The following is a 25,252-nucleotide window of genomic DNA, read 5'->3' on the forward strand; positions in this document are numbered from 1 at the left end:
GAAAGCTAACAATGCACATCAGCCCACCCCACACCCACATGGCAAACATGGTGGATGTTCACAGGTGATTCATAGAGATGGAGATTTGTTGAATTGAGAAATTAAATTAAATTAAATTGGGACAAAACAAAAACTCTCAGATAACTTACAAAAATGTTAGATGCAATACAAAGTGATTGTCCTTGGTGCACTATAATCTGCTTTTACGTAATTTATTAAAATGTGGTTAAATACAGCGAACATTTTCTGTATTCAGTTTCTTTTATTAAATTGAGCCCAAAATAATTACGTAACTGGAAATTTTTTATTTAATAAGGAAAACATGAACAACTGTTTCAAATTTTAGGATTTATGATGATTAAATCACCCTGTTTCTAAAAAAACAATATTGTTAGTTTATTGTTGAGCAAGTGCAAAAAAGTCACATCAAGTTCTGCGGTTTGAGTTTTTAACTTTTTTTTTTTTTTTTTCCTGAAAGTACTTTTGAGTTGATAATTTTGGCCCATGTAGCAAAACGTTGCAGGCTAAAAGAGCTAAAACTGAGACGAGGTTTTCCTTAAACCGTAAACAAACATCCAGAGGTCACATAAAAGTCCAGTGAATTAAAAACTGTGTTTGAGACGAGGCAAAATGTAAATAAAACATTCCTGGTATCAGAATACTTTTACAAGATGCTGTATTATTCATAAACATAATGATTTCCAACAAATTAAATCCTCATGGCTGCTGCCAGCGATCTGGAAATATTGTTTGGAGGTTTGAATATTTTGACTGTTGTCAACTTTTTGAACATTTTACCAGTTATTTTTTTAATACCATCCACTTTATTACCTTTATAAATGTATTTTTACGGTTCTAAATTGAGAATTTCCTGACCTAATTTCACAGTCTCCAGTTTCAGGAGCAGATAATTTTGGGTGTTTTGATCACCATTATCTTACCTAAAGCTTTACTGTGTCTTGGTTCTGTTATTTCTCCTGTCTTTTATATAGAACCGTTTTTACCTTTTTAAACCTTGCTTCCATTTATAAACCAGATAATGAGATTGCCCACTCGACTCTGAAGCAAAATGTCTGGCCTGTAATGGTCTCACAGTTCACAGAGCAGCTGGATGACCTATTTTAAAGGGAAACGGTTCAATACTGAACACTTTAAACTGCCTCTGATGATTGTGCATGTTGCTCTTATACTTCTGTCTGCTTTTGCTAAAAAAAAATTCTGGTGAAATGTGAAAATTTTTTTCAAGAAGAATCGATGTTGGTACTTAATCTGAAATGTCAAAAGATTGTATAATTGGTAACTGCCTTTTTGAAGGACAACTGTTCCTTCTTTTTTGGATATTGTGTAGATATATATTTTTTTGCAATATTATTCATATTTTTGCTATTTTGTTATGATGTTCAACCATAGCAACAGGGAGCAGGTGATAAACATTGGAAAAGTGGAAATAATATTTAATTTCCCCTTTTGGATTAATAAAGTATTTTTGAATTGAATTAGTAAAGCCTCTAAAATGAGTGAAAATTGCCAACATTCAAACTGCTGCTTGACTGGAACCATTTAGCATTCATTTTATTGTTGTATAAAAGTAGCAAACATTCGCATTTACATTGAAATTTGGCATCTTTACCATACAATCTGACTATATGAGCAATTAATTATTGTCTAAATGCCATAATTTGGTTGTTTTCAGTGGTTATGAATTTGTGAATATCCCTGTTCGATGTTTAAGCTTTTGTTTTTCCCAAAAAGATGTATCCCAGAATGACAAAAGGTAAATAAATCAGTACTGTTTATGGAAATAACTGACCCAAAATGTTTTCTTAACTAACCCGATCCACCTGAATCCAAGGAGATGTGGAGTATACACTTAAACCTTGCTGTTGTTGTGGTAAAATAATTGTCAAATATCTGAGTGTTGCATATATTCATGAAAGGTTAGGTTCACACAGCATTCGAATGTGACCCAAATTGGATTTTTAAATTTTTTTTACCCATATGCAAATTTTTTTTTTTAGCAAAGATCAGATTTGAGCCACTTCCAATTGTAACAGGCACTTCTGTTACCTAGCAACCCAGGCAAAGCCCAGCCTGTTACTTAGCAACCCAGTGAACTCCAGTACATTTGGTCTGCCTAAAAAATATATATTAGATAGCTGCAGTTGACCCAAAACGCTGCTGCTCGCGTTCTTACTAAAACCGGGAAGATAGAACACATCACCACAGTTTTAAAGTCTTTACATGGCTCCTTGCAATAGACTTTAAAAAAATGTTAATTAAAAAACTGGTAAGCTGTTAACTTAATTTACAAATCGCTGAATGGCTTAGCACCAAAACACATTAAAGATTGTTGTTGTGTTAACTTTCCAGATCTCTTGGATCTTCTGGTTCTGCAGTATTCAGCTTCTGTTCACCACAAACTTCCAGAAAACTGCAAAACAGCTGAAACACTGAGTTCCACCTTTTTAGAGTTGCTTTGAAACCATAACCAATGGAACATAGACCAACATATTTGTGGTTTATTGTGGTTTACTGCTGAAATGCGCTATACAAATAAATTAGATTGCTTGATTGCTTGCTTCATCAGCTGGTTTTACCGCTATATGCGCTGTACAATGGCTGCTGGAAGAGAGATCTTATTTCAACTGTATTAAGATATTTTTACTAGAAAGAAGACAAAAATATGTGGTGAAATTTTGTGTTTTACAGTGTTAAAGTGACAAGAGGCCCTAAAACAGCTCATTCTGAAAGGAGCTAAAAATGGGCAAATCTCATAATCTAAGAACGAATTTGTACAAAAAAATGCAACAGACATATTTTATGTATCCTAACCTGTTCAAGGAAGCGTAAAAGGTCATGATTATGCCTTGGAAAGGATTCAGGTTGCAGCATCCTTGTTTGGGTTGAGCTAACTCATGAGAACCATTGAAGAAAGGAGCTTGAATTTGAGTAATCTCTTGTGAAGAGCATCCTGCAGGATTTTCATCCAGTCTTTTTTTCTCTCCTGAGCGTGTTTAATTTCCAGTTTCACAGTTTTTGCTCTGAAATCAGCCCGGTCTCAGTCCGCCAGCTGCTGCTCCACTTCTCAAATCACTAAAGTCGGCGTTGCTCTCGCACCATTGGCTGCTGGCTCTGAATGCTGAGCGGATTATCCCGCTGCCATGGTTACAGCAAACAGGAAATGCCTGGAGGCAGGTAGTGCTGCGGGCTCGTCCCAGTGTGCTGTTTGCCGCTCTTGGGTGGGGTGGGTTTTGGCGGGGGGGACCTGGCTGTTTTACTGTTACCCCATCTTTCCATCTGCTCTTGCAGTGGTTCCTTTTTATAGGTGCTCGATGCTTTGTCCCTGAAACTCTTATTTGCGTCTTAAAAGAACCTTGCCAACATAGCACAACCATCCAGGAGGAACACGGCTGCTTTTCATCCATTTCCCCACAGCTAAACGTTCCAAATCACTTTGAGCGCAAAACATCAGCAGATGCCGCCTTTATTTCCAGTTGTCATGGGAGACTTTTCTCTCTTTCTCTGCAGGTTCTCCTTCGCTGCACATGCCTCGCTCGCTGTGAGAAATCAGCACTGAAATGTACTTCTTCCCCCCTCTAATCCCCCCCTCAGAGAAGTCGCAGGTCGCGCTTTTGTGAAGTCCCTTTGAAGGCAGCCGTCGGCCATTGAGTTGCTTGCCGAGAACTCTGGCCTTTAAGCAGCTTGAGCTGAGTTTTGTCTGCAGCTATTAAACTGAAGAAAGAGAAGCGAGGGGCCCAGCAGTGGGAGCGAATCAGATTTTCTCCATGCCCTCTGTACAGTCCACATTCCCCCTAGTGCACCCCATCTGTCTGTGACAATAATGTTGACAAGGGCAGGTTCACAGTCTCTGGTATGTAAACGTTGCCACTGGGAACTGCAAGTTATCCCTCAGCACTCATATAAAATTTGACTCCTCTCTTTCTGCTTCTCCCCTCTGTGTAATTGGTAGATCTCTGCAGTTTTCTCTCAAACACGTTGAAGCAGAAGTTTTATCGTTTCCAGATTTGCTGTCTGAGTCCTTCAATTCATAGTTTTTTTTTTTGGTCCTTAATTTTAATCATACACGTCATTATGGCCAAATAGTCTTGGTTTACAAATGTAAAAATCTGAAAAAGCAACAATTTGTGTCAGATGTTTTTTATTTGTTACTTTTTAACTGACTTTGTGATAGCCCAGCAAAAACTTCTGCATTATTTGACCAATTAATCGAGTAATTAGATAAAAAAAAGGTACATTTTTGAAGATAATAATAAATTAATCAGGATTAATTAGTTAATCATTTCAGTCCTAATGAAATCTATTTACAGAGCTCTCCCAAACCCTCCCACATATCAAGAATAGAGCATCAGTGCAGATCACTTTTCAAATATTGCAACATTAGATTTAGGTCTAGACTATACTAAGTCATAAATATGCTTTTCATACTATTTCTGGCTGAATGCTTATTCCTTATCAAAAACTGGGAGTCCAGTGTTTTCCTTTCATTTATTTTATGTTTTTGTCCAACTATTTGGCTGATATTCAGCAGCTAACAGTTGTTAATTTTAGCCCCAATAATTTCACATTTAATGTTCAAGCTATCAAGTTAGTGAAAAAGTAAGAGAAGAAAATATTTTCTCATTAGATTTAAAGTTTTAACAAATATAAATAGTTTGGTCTTTACAGTTTATTTATTTTTTATTTATTGTGTTTTAATATGTTTTTGGTTATCAAACAAACAAAAGTGGCAGCTGATGATTAATCTCTGCTATTTCTCCAGAGAAAAAACTGTTTTTCTTAACATCCCTGACTCTTTGTCGTTTTGAAGCTTCATGTTGCATGAAGACATGAAGCCATATTGAATTTAGATAAATATGTACCGATGTTGTGAAATTGAATGGAAACGATCGTTTGGGAGAGTTTTGAAAGCCGAGATTTGAAAGGCCTGCGTTCTACTCTTTGGCTCCACCCAGTGGCCAATAAAGGAAATGAAGAATTAAGCTTCAAAACAAAAGTTATTTATTTATTTATTTTAGAATTTCTTTTCAGGTGGAAATTGATGATGAAAAAAAGTTTATATTCACATTAAATAGTAATATGAATAATATATTAAGTTCTCCTTCCTGAGGCTGTATGCACTTCCCCGCCTGCCTGTTTTGCTCCCCCTACTGGTCATTAATAATAACGTCCGCATCTCCTTTACCCCTTGCAAGCCCCCTTTGCCTCCCTGTCTGCTTCACTGGGACATCACCATTTGGTAAGGCTGACTGGATATGGTGAGGGAGACGGCGGGGGTGCAGCAGGGGGGTTTATGTTGGCTTTATGCATTGCCTGTGCTGCAGAATCTCTTTGTTATCAGTCGACGCCCATAGCTGGAGAAAAGCCGGCCCTATCCCTGCCTTTTGACCTTGTAGGAAACTGTAACTCACATCTTGTGTGATTCTGTGAATAAAAGCGTAGTACGCAAGTAGCCTGACGTCCCACAGGACGTATTTTTTATAATACTATCACAAGCATAGACAATAAAACGTTTGTTAAAAATAGAAACCAGTGAAGGTTACGGAAGATTTCCTAAAATTAATTACTGATGGCTGCAGTACTCGCAAGTGGACAGCAGGTGTCGCCACCAAGCAAATTAAAGCTACAAAGAATTAGAAAATCGATCAACTGATTGCAATATTTGGAGGTTTAACGTAAATTTAATGGGTTAAATGTGAAATTATTAACTTTTGTTACGCTTTGAGGACTATTTTTTAAATTAAACATCACAGTAATGCTGTTTTTATAATTAAAAATGAAATAATCTGCCCTTTTTAAAGATGATACACCACTTTTTTTTTCTTTTTGTGGGAAATCATGATTAAAAGTTGATAGTAATTTTCCAAGAAATTCAGGTGCTGTTGCCTCTGTATTTCTGTTCAATTCAATTCAAGTTTATTTTATTAAGGCCCGCATAGTAAACAATGTTACATGACAGAAACAAAGCAACCGCTGTTTTGTACAAAGGTTTTCTCTAGCCAGCTTAATCTTTGTTTAAAGGCAGCAAAAGCAGAATTAAGGATTCACATATGCTGAATTACTGTAAATATTAACATGAAATACATGAAAATGCATTTTAGAAAAAAAAACTAATTCTCCACAACAAAGTAAGTTGGTATGGATTAGTGTTCACATATTTGTTTCATTTTTGATCATTTTGTTTCTGACTTTTCCCAGAATGAAATTTGGAGATGTTTTGAGCTGAATTTGCCTGAAAACTTTAAAACCTGCACTAACAGCTGAACATTCAATGTAATTTTCTGCACCACACACTGCATTAAATCATGGTCCAACTGTGATTTACGCCATTTTGTTCCAGTTTTATGACCCATACCCAGACCCGATGACTGTCAGACCTGAAGAAACAATAAATCACTTAAATAAAACCTATCTGACAATATTAATTAGGCTGAAAGATCTCACATCATGCTTCCAATTCAAAGAAATTCAAGAAAAGATGACAATGTCTTGACATCTATTGGTTTGTAAAGGGTTAAAAAGCATTTGGGAGGCCAGTAAACCACAGCGAGAGCCATTTTTCACAAACAGAGAAAGCATGGAACTTTGGTGAACCTTCCCAGGAGTGGCTGGTCAATTAAAATTACTGAAGCCTCAGTGACTCATCCAGGAAGTCACACAAGAACCCAGAATAGCATCTGAAGCCCAGCAAACTTCAGTTGTCAAAGTTAAAATCAGAGTCCCTGAATAATAAGAGTGACTTGGCAAAATGGCCAACTTCCTTAAAAAAACAACAAAGGTTTTAGTCAAACTCTGCAGCTTTATGTTAGAAAACCCATTTATGCATCTGAATTTAAAGAATTTGCAAATAAACATTACCTGAGAGTGATTTAACATTGTTATCAGTTTATCAAAAATATTTTGGGGAGTTGCTGTTACTAAATGCAGCACAGCAAGGTCAGAGGGAAATAACTTTCTCACATAAGGCCAGGTTAATTTGGATTTTCTTTCCATAATAAATGAAATTATCATTTTAAAACAGCATTTTTCATTGACTTTCTTTGTCTTTGTCATAAATTAAAATTAGGTTGGTGATCCGAAACATTCTAGTGTGAAACAAAAGGAAAAAACAAAGAAATATGAAATGAGGAAAACACTTTTTCACACTATAGCTGTGAAAGCCAAGGTGTTATATTTCCAGCATATTAAGAATAATTATTGATTTTCTGTTTTAAATGAAAACAATAATATTTAATGTTTTTGTTAGTACAATGATAGTTTGGCATTTAAGGGTGAGAATCTCATACAGACCTAATGAGGGGTCCTATTTACTTAGCTACCTGGTCCAAATTAAATGGAAATAAGAGTGTAACATAGGCTTTAAAAAATGTTATACAACCTTTGGCCCCTTCAAGATTTCGCAACCTTTTCAGGTTGGGACATTTTGTACCAACAATGCATCACTTCAGACCTGCTTTGATATCCAATGACTTTAGATGATTTTCCACAATTTGCTCATTATTTCCTGTCAGCGAATGTGGATCTTTAACCTCAATAAATAATATCTACCAAGCTAGCGCTAATTTTGTTGACGAGAAGTCAACTGGCCCAAATGGGAATCAGAACCAAATGATCAGAATCATATAAAGTATGATCTGTACCTCATTTTGTACCCTAAGAAGTTAAATAAAATCAACCAAAACAAAATATATGGCTATCTTTCTTCCACTCGAGGCTGATTTCTCCCAAATTTTGTCCTGCCACCAAACTTTCCATTAATATTGAAAAAATTGGTTCCGATGAGGCTTGTTTGTGAGCTTAAAAGTAAATTTTTAAAACAACTTTTAGTCGGCATTAAACATACTTTTCATGGGTTGAAACTATTGCATTGAGCATTCAATAGTAGAGGGTATTAAACAAAGTCCTCAGAAAATTATTATATCTGATTATTTATCTGAAGAATCCATGAAAATACTAAACCTTAAAGAAATATACACTAACATGCAAAAGTTTAAGTTAGAGGAGACCATTTATTGTATCGTTTTATCATTTATTGTGATAAAATTATTATTTATATTGTATTTAATTAAATACAATAATATTACTAATTTTAAATTATATTATACTAATAATATATTAATGTTTATATTATATAATAAAATAAATATTTATATAAATTATTAATATAGTATTCAATTATAATAGATTGATTAACATATATTAATATTTTTTTGTATTATATTTAATTTCCCTTTGGGATTAATAAAGTATTTTTGAATTTTAATTATAAGGTAAATTTCAATTATTGATATTTAGAAACCTGTCCGTATTGGCAGGATTGTTTATTTTACTATTTTCTCAACTGTTTGTTCAATGAAAGTATCAATACATTTGAAAATATAACTAAATACACTTACTGTGTGCAGTTTAGTGATACAAAATCACACTTTATTGTGTGGCTGATGTCCCATAGAAGCGAGAATGTGTTTCTCAAGAGCAGTATTTATTTTTGTGGTGTGACAACCATTCAGTTACTTAAAAAAAACCCAACCCATAATAAATTGTCCTTATCATCTATTTTATTGCTATTACTATAGTAGCACAAAATATAATGATAAAACTTTAAGTCCTCATTGCCCAACCTTGTTTTAAATACAAAAATACAAAATGAAAGCAGGAAGAATGCTTCAGAGTGGATATATTCCCTTGATTTGTTGTTTCCATCTTCACACCAGTGGAAAAGGAAGTGAAACCAGTGACACGGTGCACTCTTTGTCATTCAAATAACCTCATGAATATTTCAGCGCTCTGATCTGTGGTGGGCTGGAGTGGGCCGCGATCTTCAGCGTGGAGTGGATTTAGTCAGAGCAATGACCTGCGTGTCATTTTAGCGGGAAGACAACACAACATTAGCTTTTCTGTCCTTGAACTAGGCCTCTATATGCATTTCTTTCTTACTTTTTTAAGAAATTGAGCATAATTGCAAGTGCCTTATAGTCACCTCTCTGTCTGGGTCAAGCTTGATGTTTCTAGCTTGAACTTGGCCTTTGCGCTGACTTACTGGGTGAAAGGTAAACCCTAATGAGGCAAGAGGAGGAAATGTTTGTAACCTGCCCCTGCACCCTGAATAGAAAAACACAGGAAGTGAAGGTTCTCTTGACGTGTCCCCTTTTAGGTCCTCCTGTGAAGTGGCTTTAGCGCTCTCAAACACTTCTCCATGTCATAACTCTATCATACAAGGCAGCATATGTGCGTTAATTATATGCAGCGTGGCCCCTTTAAGAGCCCTGATGTCCTTTTTTGAGAATGAGTGCTGACCGTGGTCGGCGGGTGGTGGTGGTGGGGGGAGTCTGGCTCTAATCAGGGTTGCCAGATCTCACTGACTGTTTCCAGCCCAAACACAATGTAGAACCCAACCAACTCCTAAAAACCCAGCCCAAATTTCTACTTCTAATAAAACTCATGATAATAGTGTCAGATTTTGTCACATATACTATGTCCTTTTAAAGCAGAGGTATCCAAAGTGTGGCACGAGGGCCATCTATGACCCTTAAAATTATTTTGTTTGGCCCTGAATGGTTAAAAATTTGGGCAACAAAATAGAAAACAGCTGATGATTCAAAACATTTGGAAATGGTCAGTTATTCAACTGTCCAAAGCCCTTTTTATGTTTTAGATAATTTAATGATATACAGATTTCATAAAACTTTTAATTTTTAAGCATGTAAAACTAAGAAAGACATCACAATGCACTCTATTTTTGTATGACAAAGGACCATGCTAAGATTTTTCATTTTTATGCAGTTGGCGAAACCTTAAACTGATGCTGTGCAAATTATTCAGGTTGTTGCTAGGTAACCAAAGAGTGTGTGAGCTGCTAGGTAAATGAAGAGTGAATGAGTTAGTTGATGCCACCAATCTCCTTAGCTGGTTGTGAGAGGCTGAGTGGCTAAAGTATTTCCTCTGCCTACATCACCCAGAAATCTGTGCGGTTCTGGATCGTAGTTCAGCGAAATTGAGCCGCCATCTTGGTTAACGAGCACAGAGCAAAGCATAGATGAAGGATGGCTTGAAGACCAACAAAAAGAAAATATATTTACACTCTTGACCAATATGCAGGAGAAAGATATATCAACAAAATCGCTATCAGCTTTGATTTGTGCGTCTATTGTGATATATATTATTATGGATTTATTACCCAGCCTTAATTAGTCGTTGACAGTGTCAAATTTGGCAGATTCTAGACATTTAAAAATAAATTAACTATAAAAAACTGCATTTTATTGAAAGTTTTTGTGCTTTCCTGCCACACAGTGACAACTATTTCAAAGGAACACTTTCTAAAAACCTGCCACAATTTGTGAAAAGTAGCCCAAATTTTAACAGCTGTTTTTTTTTTTTTCTCCCAACCCAATTGAGCGGAAACCAACCCAATCTGGCAACACTGGCTCTAATCCCAATTGCCCACCCCTCGACCCCCATGCAAACCCCGTCCAAACGCATGCCCTTATCTACCATTGGAATGCAACAACTGCGCCGGGGAGAAAAGAGGAAGGGGTGGGCTGGCTGAAACCCCCTTGCCAGACCCCCGTATGGCTTCTGAATCTCCCCCCCACCTCCTCATCTACCATACTCCACCTCCAAGCGAGCGACGTGCCCGGCTCCAACTAAAAAAAAAGTGAGCTAGACACGTTCAGAAGATAGGAGAGAGAGAGGGAGAGCGAGCGAGAAGGAGAGTCAGGGACAGGCAGTGCTGAAAAGGAGAGCACAAAGAGAAGGAAAGTGGAGCAGGGGAGGGGAACAGGAGGCTGGGAGAAGGGAGAGGGAAAGACAAAAGAAGGAGAGGGGAGACGTAGCAGGGTGAAGCGGAGGGGACTGAGCAAATGGCTACGGAGGAGACGGCGGGGGGAGCCAGGAAAGCCACCAAGAGCAAACTGTTTGAGTTCCTGGTCCATGGAGTGGTGAGTGGCGCTGTCTTGTCATTCCTGCTCTGGCATGCATCTGTGTGGATGAATCTGTGTGAGCGTCAGAGAGAGAGAGAGCTGGGTTAACGCTGGCCATGTGAAGGTTATTTCCAGCCCCTCGGATCTGTCAGGAGAAGTGGAGCAGCATGAATGGAGCAGGAGGGGAGGATGTTGGAGCTCGCATGCACATGAAAAATCACGGAAATCGAAGCAGAGGTTCAGAAAGCAAGAAAAGAAAAGCAAGAAAAACAGCCAGATTCCCTCCCCTTTGGCTAGCAGAGGCGCACACTGCTTTACTGGGATACAGAGACCCCAAGAGAGAGAGGGAGAGGGTGGGAAATGACGAGTCCTCTGGAGTATCCTTCCAGGAGGCGTGCTGCTGCCGCCGCTGCTGGTCCGTGGAAGGATTTGAACCTGTAAGGTCACCAGACGACAGATGTATAGTGTGGAAGATGGAGCCACGGCTGGCAGAACAATCAGTCCATTCATGTGAAGCTAGCATGAAATGTCAAGCTCAGTGTTGCTCATGTGGTTAGAGGTTAGACAACTGTTACCATAAGCTTCCCTGCACCACATGGACTGGAGACAGGTTTGTTTAGGGGAGTAAAACAAAAAGAAATCTCTGGTAAAACTTCATAACATTTACCTCCAGAACATCTGTGGTGTCTCAGCCGTTCTGTGGCTTATATGCGCTTGTGACCCCTAGTCTCACGTATGTTGGTCAATTCAAACAAAAGATGTTCGCTTTGAGATGCATGCAGTATGTTCAGAGTAAAACAATCAATTATTTTTGTTATATTTTATTGCTTACTTGGCAAATTTCACAAATTATTAATCGGATAATCAATATTCTGTTAAAAATGTCAAGGTGACATTGTCAAATGATGATTAATTGTGATTAATCAATAATTTCAATAATCGTCAACTAGTTTAGCAATCAACTAATTAGTAACTGGAGTATAGAGACTAAAAAAATTTTAATTTACTGAAAGAACAACATATTAAGAGAAGTATTTAAGCCAAAACTGTACAAAAATATATACAGTTTTCATTAAAGATAAAAAACTTTGCCTGTAAATATATTCTACTCGAATTCTCGTATTAATCACCTTTTGCCATCCAATTATTTCTCAGTTAATCAAAATATAATCAACAGATTTGCCCCAAACTGTATTTATAAGTCAAGCAGAAGGGCTGAGCTTTTTGCATTTTGATATTTACAACAAATTGTTCATGCAACTTTTTAAACTTTTAACATCTTATTTCTTTACTTTACAAAATGTATTAATTTAATCCAAATTAGCAGGACTGTTAAAAAAATTCCTGCTACAGTTTCTTTTTCTTTTATTGCTCATTTGTCACATTTGATTGTTTTAATTCAGTTACATTAGATGGTTTTAAAGCTTGAAGACTCTGTTAAAATCATACCCTACCGCCTGAAACGTATTTAAGACCAAACTTGGACTTTGACGGCCCAAAAACTCTGAAATGGACTTCCTGCTCCATGACCCAAGTGTGCTTGATCTTTCGGTCAGAAACGGTGGCTTAATGTGGATCCGTCAATTACTGCTCCTTGTGTGAAGATACTGTTAAGTTGCTAACTGCTAAAGCTAGTGTGGACATTTATTTTAACCATTGCTATTTTTATTTCTGTCTTCATCTAACGCAAGTCTTTATTTAACAACCTTTTAACTAGCATTTCCATGTTTTAATAAAGTACGATGTTCTTCGCTGCAGCCTTTGTAAAATAATGCTAAATGCTAAAGCTAGCTGGTATGCAAACAGGGAAGATATGGTTTTAAGCATGTCATTTTTTTATTTCTGTCCTTACATAAAACCTGCTATAGCGTACAAAATATTTGCTACCATCTCATTTTACTTTATGATTCTTTTTTTTTTTGTTAATTTGCTTCCCCTATTTCCTCTTTAATGTGTTACATTTGAAAGAACTCAGTGTGGAAAGCCCAGAGACATCAAAAGTACTTCTGGATTATATTGTGATTTATTTTTATTAATTTGTACATTTAAAAGACTGCGCTCCAACTCTTGATCTGATTTCTACACCGGCAAGAAATAAAACAAAGAAAGCAAGTTTGCTACTTGTGTAAAATAAAATCTGATCATTCAGTGACCACACAAACAACATTTCTTCTTCTCAAATTTAAAAATGTAGTACTTTCTGTCAAATTTTGTAATTTATTCTACTTTATGGCTAACAGGATAATACAAAATTAAGAAAATAATACTTGCTATTACTTCGTTAATGTTGTATTGGTGCAAATACCTTGCCATGATCAAATTTCAGAATCTTAGAAAATAATTTGAGCCACCAGACAGGATTTTGTGTGGCTAAATTTTGCAACGCTCCTTCAACATAAGTGGTTAAAACAAAGACGATGATCTGAAATCTCAACTTGTGCAACTAGTTTTAGACTGAGCTCAGTTTTAATCGATGCTGATGTCAGCTTCAGCAACACCAGCTTGATTTATAGACTGAAACCAGAAGAGGCATTGTGTCTTTGACAGGAGCAGTCATTAAAAGGGTTTTGGGGCACTGAAGCTTGCAGACACACTTTAGGAAACAATGACCCGGGTGATTGATGAGCCAGATGAGCGTGTCCTCTCAACAGACCAATTAACCTTGATGAAGCTCTGGCTGCTCAAAGCCAAATATTTCCCTCTGCTTACGTTTCTCTCATGCCTTCGTCTTCCTCCTTCATCCTCTCTTTACCCCACCTCCCCCACATCTGAAGATGGAAAAGACTTGTTATAAAAGTTGCAGGAGGTCCTTTTGGTGTGTGTTCTCCAAAATGGAGGGATATTTATCCCGAGGGACATGACTTGGGACAGTTTGCCAGCTTGTGGCAAGCGATGACGTCTCATTTCCTTTCATGGCTGAAATGAGCAAAGAAGAAATGCTTTTTGAGGCAGAAAATGCAGATTTAAATGTTTTTTTGCGTTTGTAAATATAGCAATCAGAGTTATAGTTTCTGCTCCAGCAGGATTTGACTGAGCTTTGGTTCAATCGCTGATGGGTAGGCTGAGGCCTCCTCCTCTCCCTCTCTCATTATCTTGCTTACCTCCCAGCTGTCTCTGGCTTTGGAGGTCAGCTAGGGCCAGGTTGTAAGAAAAATCCTTCCAGGGCTCTTTGTGAGAAACTCCGATAAGCCAAAACATGAACCGAAACTCTGTAGCTGTGTTGTCTGAAACATTCTGCACATTTTTCTACCAAACTCTCAGACTAAATTTTCTTTGTTGCAAACCTTAAAAAGAATGTGAATCGTAGCTCTCAGCTACCTATGGAGAAGTTTTAACCATGCAAATCAATCAGTTTGTTAGGAGATATCAGCATATTCACAAACCTTGTGACAGGAATTTAGTCTGCAAAGTAAAATAAAAGAAATTCAACATCCACTTCACTTTCCAAGCACAATGTGCTGGTTACCTTGAATTATCCACAATAGTCCAAAGACCTTGCCACGATCAGTCTTCTCTGAAATTACTCTTTACCAGATAAATTGTCATTTAGTGTAAAATATGTGGTTGCATTTTGCAGTTTCTGTTGAATTTGTTTTCATTATGAAATGTTTTATGAGTGCAGAAACTTCATCTCAACTCATAAAACCACCTGCATAGTTGTGTAACTGAAGCATTTTATTGATTTAAATAACATTTAAAGTTCCTGTTTTATGAATTTGCTCTCCTAGTCGGTCCAGCTCATGGGTTTATGTCTGACCTTAATTGGAGGGAGATTTATTATGTCCTCATCACAGAATTAGCAGAGACATTTCAGGTGATGGTGAACTTTTCCCAAAGAGCCCAAAAGTAATTTTTAATCCAAACTAATAATGATAATAATAATTTTAAAAAGCTGAGATTGGTGAGTTTGTAAAGTTAAGCCAATTTTTTTAAATGTGCAACATAATGAATATGAAAGGCAGGATAAAGGGAACATAACAGTTTTAAGTTTTATATTTTAGCACACAATTTGTACCAAAATTGTTATAGAACGAGACAAATGAGCAATTCAGAAAGTAAATCTGAAGGCCTGTTTTGATTTTTATTTATTTATTCATTTTATTTTGTGTTTGGTAAAATTAGGTGCTAAAAGGCTTATTTAAATAGTAGTATTTTTTTCATGCAAAACTCTTGTCTCTGTTTTAAATGATTAGAGGTCAACATCTTAAGAGGAAAAAATAAATAATTTAAACATACTAAATCAATCTGCAGGCATTTTTCATTATTTAGTATCACTTCATGAAAGTGACAAATGTCAATCTGTCAATCCTCCTTGTGAACGTACTGCTAAATGTGCTAATAGTGGAGAAAACGTTTATCTGTGACATTTGTGGCCATGCTAACTAGTTTGAGCATTCACAACATGCTACGCTAGCTTCAGCGCACCAGAGAGCAAGGTTTGAATTGTGATTGACAGTGCTAAGACCCGCCTCCTGGTTTTGATTGTTTATTCCTAGCTAGCAGTGGAAGAATTCAGAGAAGCTCAAATTTTTCACAGATTATCTGTCTCATACTATCAGGACATAGTGACAGTTTCAACAATTAAGTAAAAAATATATATTTTTAGAAAAGTTACATACTGCAGCTTTAACTCATAACCAAAAAGAAATTCTTTAAAGAGGCAGAGTAAAAAGCGAAACGTTGTAGTGAATTTCTGTAGCTGACTGAGAGGCTGGTTGGGTTGTGCTTTCAGACAGCGTGGGTTAAGTTTGGCCTCTCTAAATCCCTCCAGCCTCTCTGAGATGCCAGCACACTTCTCAGATAGCCGTCCACATGGCAGATTCGATCGCTGGACGGCTGGCGGAGCCCCGGGCGAGTGTTGGAGTCAGTTCAGCAGGTCACATTATAGAGTGGGCCTTCATTGTGTGTTTGTGTGGATTTACATCATCCTGCTATGGATTTCTGTATCTGGTATCTGCTGGGCTCGGGTTCTCCTGACGGCCGCTTGCCTGCTGGGTCCAGTCTGATCCCTGTTTCATCGTCTAATCCATGAGGGTAGACTCTAAAGACTGAGAAAGGTGACAACATTGGAGCAGGAGGACGTCTGGCCATATGCTGTTTTATCCCCTCCAGTCCGGAGACGCCTCTCGGTTGCCACATCCCCTCCCCCCTTAAAGACCGAACTCCCAGTCAGAGTGACAGGAACGTCTGTTTGGACTTCTTATCACTTGTTATATCAGCCTGGTCCATTTCAATGACTGCATGTTATGTCTGCCTTCATTATGCCACCAGAATCTGTTTGTAGTGGCGAATTTTCTCCCAACACATATATGGATTTAGTCAAGTAATATTGTTTGTTTGCTCACTGTGGGTTCTTAGTGTTTTTGTTTGTTTTTCACTCTGTTTGTGGAGAGTCTAAAGATCACTTTGGATGCCTGTTTGTGCCAGGGTTATGATAGTTTTGGGTCTTATTTCGTTGTGACTTTTTGTTTGTCTAATTCAGTTAGTTTTAATTAGTTTTTATCGTGTGTTTGCTAGTTTTTATTAGTTATTACTTGAATATTGTTTAGTTTCAGTCTAGATTTTATTAGGTATAGTAATACTTTTATATTTTCCATACTTTTTTTGATGCAGAATTCAAAAGGTCAAAGTATTGTATTGTGATTATTTATACCATGTTGAATACTCAAATGTATTATATAATTGTCAAACAACCACTGACTTTTGTCATCATCATTTTGCGGACTAGCGTAAGCACCGCCAGGAGGAGCTTGGAGTGCCGTAATTTGCCGACAGCTGACATAAACCGATTTTGTGGGGGGGAAAATAAATACATTTCACATCAGTTTGAAAAGTTAATAGACTCAGACACAAAAAATAGGGATACTATATCTATAGTTTCAGTATGTTTTAGTTAGTTTCATAAACGCACAATATAGTTCCAGTTAGTGACAGTTTTTTCCCATTAATCACCATTTTTATCTCAGTTTATGAAAATGTTTTCTCAGTTTCAGTTTTTGTTGTTTTGGTAGTTTTAATCAGCTAAAATAACATTGGTGTTTGCTTGTAAACTATTCACATTGCTCAAACTTTTCTTTATTTTCTCATGTTACAACTCCAGTGTGTTTTTCTAGGATTTAATGTAATAGTGGAAGGAAAAGGATACCAGGTTTTCGTCTTTGCAAAACAATCTCAAGCTCAGTCAAATCAGATTGAGATCATCAATTTATAACTCTTTGCACAAATTCTCAGTGGACATGTTTCCACTGAGCGGGCCGCTGCGGTTCGGCACGCAATTTTATGGTCCGGCGTATTCAGGGAAATGTTTCCACTGCTAATTGGTCTCTGACTGGGCAGTACTTTGTCTCATTCATGTTCCAAGCAGTGGCATTTTTCTGTCCTCCAATCAATGGACTATGTTGTGCTGAATGGGTGTAATAGCACTTTGCATCAATCCGATGGCTAAATAAGAAATTTAAAACAATAAATATATTTAATAATTTAGCAGCAGAAAGGGGTTTTGCTTTGAAAATGTGGCCTATTTTGTCGCCATTAGTGGTTTCGGTAAAATGTGATTAATTAATTACAGATCCTGCAATTAACTCGATAAAAAATTTTAATCGAGTCCCACCACGCAGTTACATTGCTTTTTTGTGTGAAAACTGACCAATTTTCAGTTGCCTGAAGGTGTCACGATCAACTGTTTAAATCATTTCATGCCAGTATAAACGCTATGGGTTTTATGTCTCGGAAATCGTCTTTTTGGTATGAATTGTGTGAGAAAATGACTTTGAAGATACTGATGAAAGCTGGTCAGAGAGTGAAACTATGCTAAAAGTAAAATAAAAATTTCAGTTACATTTTGTAAATAACCTGAGGAACGAATACGCTGCTTTTGGAGGCATGTTCTGCAGTCAAAAAAAAGTAAAATTGAATTTTGTAAACAAAATGACAATTATTAAACCTAAAGAAATACAGTGGGAAGCATTTTTCTTCCCATCATCCCAACTGTGAAGTACGAGGGTGGAAGCATCATGATGTGTGTGGGTGTTTTGCTGCAGGAAGGACTGCGGCACTTTACAAAGTAGATGGCATCATGAAGAAAGAATGGTGTGAAAATATTGAGACATAAAATCAGCTACAAATCAGAAGGTTAAGCTTTGTCATAAATAGGGCTGGACAATAAATCAATAACGGTATTGCTATAGACACATGATCAATATCAATAGATAATATATCTGATATAATAGCCACTGAATTCCGATCCAGAAAGGCACAGCATTATGGGAGATGTAGGCAGAGAAAACTCTTTAGCTGCTCAACCAGCTATGGTTTGTTGGTGGCATCAACTAACTCACTCATTCTTTGGTTACCTAGCAACAACCTGTTCAGTAACTTGCGCAGTAGCAGTTTAAGGTTCCATCATCGTGCCTTATAATTCCTTAAAAATATAAAACAACAGGGTGGAATGAAAATTGGATAAAACCCAAAAGTTTATGTCACCAGTTTGGTGACATTTCACATATTTACAACAAAAAACGAATCAATAATTGTCGATATCGACTAATATGAAACATTTATTGTGATACGTTTTTCTGCTGTCGTCATAAATGGGTCTTCCAGTTTATCTCAAGCTCCAAGTTGGAGTGAAAAACAGTTTAATTGGGGAAGATTGGACATTGCGGACTCAATCTGTTGTAGTTGAACAGAAACAGTCGGAGGTCTGTCCTCTTGGGTAGACATTTGCTTTATTTCATGCAAACAGTGCTTTGGTTTCAGACAATAAACCAAGGCCGGGGGCAGCTGTTGCCATGAGAATGACAGGAACAGGTGAGAGACCCAGCTGTCCCCCTCCGTCAGGAAGTCAACGTGGGAGACTGTTTGCATTATTAGGGAGATGTTTGTAGGGTTGAAAGCGATTTTAGATTACAGTTTTAGTTCCGTATTTGTGCTGAGAGAGATCAAAAGACCGAGACGAAAACGAAGCTCTCAGTGCAGTTCCTCTTGTTTCTGGTATTGTTTTATCTCAAAAGAAACAAACAAGACAAATCACTGCTGGGTTATTATTATTTTATTTATTTATTTTGTCGTTGTTGAACTCAGTTGACTGCATATAACACCAGTGACAATATATGGTTTAAAAGCGCCTTGCAAAAGTATCTGTACCCTGTTAACTTCTCAAATTTTGCCACAATGCAGCCACAGAAACACAATGTGTTTTATTAAGAATATGATGAGCTGAGTTGAAATCCAAAAGAATATATTTACAAAAAAAACATGGATCTCATAAAAAGGGTTCAAAGAAACAAAATGGACTTTGACAAAAAAAAAAAGTTAACTCAACAAACCGACTGACTGCAGACACTAAATATAACTGACCTAACAAGGAAATGACACAAGAATAAATTACTAGTTCTACTAGCAGATTATTTCTCTTATAACCCGGAAAATTTTTTTGTTATAAGTGAAATAATATGCCAATGAACTAGGACTTTTTCATCAATATTAAGGAATTATTGACCAAAAACAAGCTCCTATATTTTCCTGAAAAGTTACTTATAAGTCAGTTTTGTCTTATAGAATAGAATTCAACTTTATTGTCATTGCACTGTCACAAGTACAAGCAACGAGATGTAGTTTGCATCTATCCAGAAGTGCTCTACAAGATATAAATATTTATTTACAGATGTACAAGACTATGTATGTATGGACTATAAGGGGTTGTAGCAAAGAGATATAGATATTGTGTATGTTATTTCATGTGTACTAAAATATCTGCACTAGAAACTAGACAAAAATACTTTGTAAGATTTTATGTTTTTCCAGTGTTATTTGGTAACTCTTTAGTATGGCTGGACAATAAGTCAATAATATATATTGTTATAGACACGTGGTCAGTATCGATAGAATTTTCAATAATTTTACTGAACTCTGACTCAGAACCGCAAAGCATTCTGAGAGATGTAGGTAGAGGAAAAACTTTAGCTGTTCAACCTCTCACAGCCAGCTAAGCTAGGTTGGTGGAATCAACTAACTCACTCACTCTGGTTGCCTAGCAACTCACTCATTCTGTAGTTACCTGGCAACAGCAAGGTTTAAGTGGCAAAACCTTAAAGTGGCAGTTTAAGGTTTTGCCACTTGCCTCATAACTGCTTAAAAAAAAAAAACAGCAGTGTGAAGTGAAAACTGAATAAATCAAAGAGGAAAGGTCACACCACCAGTTTGGCTGAATTTCAGATATTTAATACAAAACACAAATAAAAAATTATTGATATTGACTGATATGAAACGCACATCAGTCAGCCGGTTCGCCCAGCCCTACTCATTACTGATGTTATTTTAATAAATTATAAACACTAAAGATAATATCACTTGTTTGACCTCTTCGTTTTGCATTCCCCCCCATTCAGCGTCCTGGCATGCCGTCTGGAGCGAGGATGCCCCACCAAGGAGCCCCCATGGGGCCCCCTGGCCCCCCGTATGGAGGGAGTCCGGCAGTGCGGCCCGGCCTGCCCTCCCCGGTGATGGAGCCGAGTCGTAAGCGGCCCGCCCCGTCCCAGCAGGTCCAGCAGCAGCAGCAGCAGCAGCAGCAACAACAGCAGCAGCAGGCCGTGCAGAACCGCGCCAGGAAGTGAGTCTTAAATCAGTGCAAATTTAAATCTAGCTGCATGGCTTGCATACAGGATCACCTTTTGTGTCTGTTTCTGTGTGATTTTAAAGGCAACAATAGCTATGGTTTCACTGGAAATTCATTCTGAAGGAATAATTTTATGACCTGAATCCATCAGGACACCTCCTGGAAACTGATTATATACTAGAAGATCAAATAATGTAGCTTTAATATTTAGCTAAACATCTTTAAAAAGGACAAAAATCTGATTAATGTAATAATAATTATTTATTTACAGTTTCCTCTGCTGTTATTGGCTGTTTTGAAGTTCTTCCTCCTGACTTTTTGTCTCTTTTTAGCATGAAAATCCCTGGTGAATTGCTGTTTCTGCTTTCTGTTTTACGTTTTGTTTCCCTGTTGCAGATCCTGGCAACCACTGATTGCAATCACTGATTTCTTTTGAAACTTCTCAAAAGATGACGTTTGGCATGAATAAATTTCTTTTTTTTGTTTTTTTTTTTCCTGAATGCCTCAGATTACAGTAATTGGTTTGACAAGAATTAGAAACAGTCATCATTAAGGACACTTTGCCTAACCAAAATTCCCAAAAATGTTACTTTAAGCATTGAAATATCTTATATAAATTGTGCACAAACATGTGAAATGGTACTTTATTTTTCCTACAGCGAAATTAAATCTTGTTGCAACTCATACTATAACTTTTTTCCCCTAGTCCTTATAGGTGCTGATGGCAGTAGGCAGGAATGATCTTCTGTAGCAGTCTGTATTACAGCAGTGCTGAAAAAGCATCTGACTGAAGACACCATTTTGTCATGATTAATTTTCTTAATTTTATGAAGAACCCCTCTTTGCACAATAATCTTTGTCTAAAAGAAATTATCTAGCTTTCAAAGAGCAAAGGGTGTTTTAATGTCTACTCCATTTTTATGTGAAAAAAAGGTAATATTTTAAAACTATAAAAAGTCAAAGTAATGGGGCGTGCCGTGGTGGCGTAGCGGTTAGCGCGACCCGTATTTGGAGGCCTTGGGTCCTCGATGCGGCCGTCGCGGGTTCGACTCCCGGACCCGACGCATGTCTTCCCCCCTCTCCTTCCCCGTTTCCTGTCAGCCCACTATCATATAAGGGACATTAGAGCCCACAAAAATACCCCCTGGAGGAGTAAAAAAAAAAAAAAAAAGTCAAAGTAATGTCCTAAAAGTTTTGATCTTTGAGTGGTTATATAAACGCAAAGATTGCTGGAAAAAAGCATGAATGATGGAGAAATCAAAAAAACAGCCCTGCTTATTTTTAGTATTTGCAATTATTCATGCCACGATTTTTGTAAAAACTCAAAGCATAAAAATCAACCTGATGAGATGTGAAACCATGGCTTTTTGTCCTCCTCGTCTCAGCATCCATTTCGGTCTTTGTTTCCACTTCTCGCACTCGCTCATCGGCTCTCTCCCTCTTCTTATTATTATCTTGCCTCTGTTTTCTTGCTCACTGCTTTGTTCTTCTTATTCCTGCTGTGCACGAGCGATTGAACTTTGTCTCAAAAGGGATTTTTTTCTTTTTTGTATCCCACTTTTCCATCACATTTAGGCAGCCCACACAAAGCTCTCTGCATCTGCAGGGTTTAATTTGTCTGACACCTGAACATCTGTATCCCAGTCGCCTAAACACACACATGTGCACCCCCCCACACACACAGCAGTGTGTTAGGTGTGGTCATTATAAAAACAATCAATACGCACACCTCTCCGTTTCATTCTCTCACTATCTGCAGTTCAATTGATCCACTCACATTTAAGCAGGCTTGTCGAACATTTTAGAGGAAATGTTACTGAACCCCCAGAGCAGAATGTCTGGCTGCTGAGCGTCTGATCAATGCGCCAATGTGACCAGTCCAGGTGTCTTTGCGTCGTTTGTCTCTTAGACAGCGTTCTTCTGCTGGCAAACAGGTTGGCACTCCACCTCCGCTGCTGCCAGCTGAGGGCGGACCACCTGTGTTTGCAATGTCACTGAGCCCTCTGGGTCTGAGCTATAAGTGAAGTTGCTGCTGATGGAAGCATTTTTTTTTTACCCCGGCTGGCTTTGTTGTGTAAATACTTGTCTGGAAATTTGGCACTTTGATTTTTATTGAACGGATTTACCTTAAATTGATTTTCTGTCTTTGTAGTTTACAGCATTATTACATTTCAGAGCCTCACCTTGGCTCCAAATAAACATCTTGTCCCTTTGGTCAAACAACTCAGCCTTTGTCAAACTTTTCTCCATTAAACATGAGAGCATTACTGATGATTATTTTGGCCCCATCAATACAAAGATTATCATCACTGACAGATGACGTGAATAACACGAATTAATTCTTAATGGTGCATATATTCTATAGCAACTGAACTACAGTGAAGTGATTAATCATATTAATTGTGATTAATCGATTATTGAAATAATCACCAACTCATTTAGCAATTGATTAATTAACAGACAAAAAACCTTTGCTGAAAGAATAGCAGTCATAACAGTAAATAAAAGCTGTACAAAATATGTACATTTAACATTTAAAATTTTAAAAAGTGGCCCCTTCAAGTGGCATGGTTGTATGCCACTTGAATCATCGTCACAATGATTGATAAATTATTGAATTACTCGGTGAATCATTAGTTGTAACCCTAAATTGAACATTTTGTTCTCAAGGATAATGTGTTAGAGCAAGTGTCTGTAACTACAATACAGAATAGGGCTAATCTGATGATGATTTTTTGGATTAACTGATTAATAATTGAAAAGCAATAGGTGCTTAGAATTTGAGAAAATCGGTACATAACATTTTTACGGTCATTGCTTTATTGCTGCTGTGAATGTTTTTTTCTTTTAGCAAATGGTGTTTATTTTAGTCTTTATATTCCAGTTGATAATGAATTGATTGCTAAATTAGTTAGCGATGATTTCAATAATTGATTAATCATGATTAATCGTTTGCATTTTTCCATGAAAATGTAACTTCAGGATTTATTTGAACTATATTTAGCCCAAGAAATGTTGTGTTTTTACTACAACGTTCTTCATTTAGATGATAAAATTAAATGGAAGCGTTTGTGTTTTTCCACAGCTGTTGTGTTCCTAGAGGTTCACTCTTTCTGCTAAAGTATGCACGATGTGTTCATCTGCACTACATGTTCATCACAACAAGATATGAGCTGAACCAGAGGGAAGATTTCCGCTCAAGTTTGCCCTCCACCCTGTGATCTCATATATCAGTGTATTGTCTGTCTCTGTGTGTGAAGCATGATTGTTTTGGTTCCCGGAGAAACTCTGTTGAATGAGCGTCTCCCTCGGATGAGCAGGAAGCCTTCCAGTCCTCCTCCGCTGCACAAGCATGGACGCAGTTCCTCTCACATCACAGCCTGGCCTTGTCCCAGTCGTAGAGTTTGCACCTACTAACAGACCCTTGAACTTCACACAAGCCAACACACGCTTATATTAAAGATAAAAAGAAAAAAAAAGGAGCCGACAGGTGTTTCCCCGCTCTGAGTAAATATGTTTCTCGCCATAACACTAATCGGACAACCTTCGGATCCTCACCAATTCATAGGAAGCCAGTTGGATTTCCCGGAGCCAGCGAGATGCCAGCGAGGCAGATGGACATGAGAGAGCCCCAATCAGATCCCACGCTTGGATCAAAGTAGGAGTTTATTCTGCTGCTGCATGCCCCTTGTCTTTCTTTTGATGACTCTGGCCTTTTTTAGCCTCTTACCTGAGCCCAGCAACCCCCCTGAATGAACTAGTTTGGCCAAACGTTTGCAGGTTGAGAGGGGACCCCTCTCTGAACTGTAGTAGTGCATGCTTTGGCCTGGAGCATGGCATGAAGGGGACCAGACTCCTATTGCAAAGAATCTTTCAGACAGTGTAAACTAGCAAATTGCTTGTGTTTTCTTTTTTATTCCCCTGTGGATGATTTAATCCTCCCTGCAGTGGGTTTGTTGCAGTATTTGGCATGCTGATGGAACTACAGCTTCACAAAGTGCTGCAGTGCTGTCTTACAAAAAATTAAACAATTTCTGCACTGCAAAAAAAAAACCAAAAACGTTGGCGTTTTGTAAGAGTAACGGCATATTAGGGCCGCTGTAAATAGAAAAAAAGATGAGTACATTTTTGCCAAAAACTCTCAGAAATTTTCTAGAAAAACAAGAAAATTTCAGGGTCGAAAATTTGCTAGAAAAAAAAAAATCTAAAATGTTTAAATTAATCTCTTGACATTTTTTAGAAAAAAACCTTGAAAGTTTCATAAGTTGCAAATTTGCTAGAAATTTCTTTTTACACTTTGAGATTAATATCAAAAATATTTTTGAGAAAAAAATGGGAAATTTCTAAGTTTGAAAAAAATTTTTCTCAAAATTTGAGGGTTTTTTTTTTTTTTTTTTTAGCAATTTTTTGGCTTTTCAAACTTTCCTTGTTTTTTCTAGAAAATTTCTGTGATTAATTTCTGAGTTTTTTGGCAGAAATTTTCTCCTTTTTTTTCTCCAAACTACAATAGTCGTAATACGCCGTCGTTGTAAAAGGTATGGAGTATGTCATACTAAGTACGTTTTTGGTGTGGTACATTGCGTAGTTATAGTCAGTCCCTCCAGTTTCTTTAAAATCCATAGAAATTCATGCAAAATCAGCAGATTTTTTGCACTAATGCATAATCAATCGTGAGCTTATCGGACATTTTCCACAA

General features: G+C 37.3%; 1 protein-coding gene across 5 annotated transcripts in view; it reads left to right on the forward strand.

Annotated features, from left to right (window-relative positions):
* The window catches only part of smarcd3b (SWI/SNF related BAF chromatin remodeling complex subunit D3b), a 49,205-nt gene that overhangs the window by 4,625 nt on the left and 19,328 nt on the right, over positions 1–25,252 (forward strand). The window contains exons 1-3 of one of the 5 annotated variants that reach the window (XM_032551104.1): positions 10,729–10,958; positions 20,330–20,550; positions 24,125–24,214. In XM_032551104.1, the coding sequence (XP_032406995.1) occupies positions 10,881–10,958; positions 20,330–20,550; positions 24,125–24,214 (389 nt within the window). In that variant the 5' untranslated portion in view covers positions 10,729–10,880. Of the gene's footprint in view, positions 1–10,728; positions 10,959–20,329; positions 20,551–24,124; positions 24,215–25,252 lie in introns of those variants that run through there. The other 4 variants (XM_032551102.1, XM_032551105.1, XM_032551107.1 and 1 more) reach the window with 4 other exon arrangements.

The sequence above is a fragment of the Xiphophorus hellerii genome, chromosome 21 (assembly GCF_003331165.1).
Source record: "Xiphophorus hellerii strain 12219 chromosome 21, Xiphophorus_hellerii-4.1, whole genome shotgun sequence".
Classification (NCBI taxonomy): Eukaryota; Metazoa; Chordata; class Actinopteri; order Cyprinodontiformes; family Poeciliidae; genus Xiphophorus; species Xiphophorus hellerii.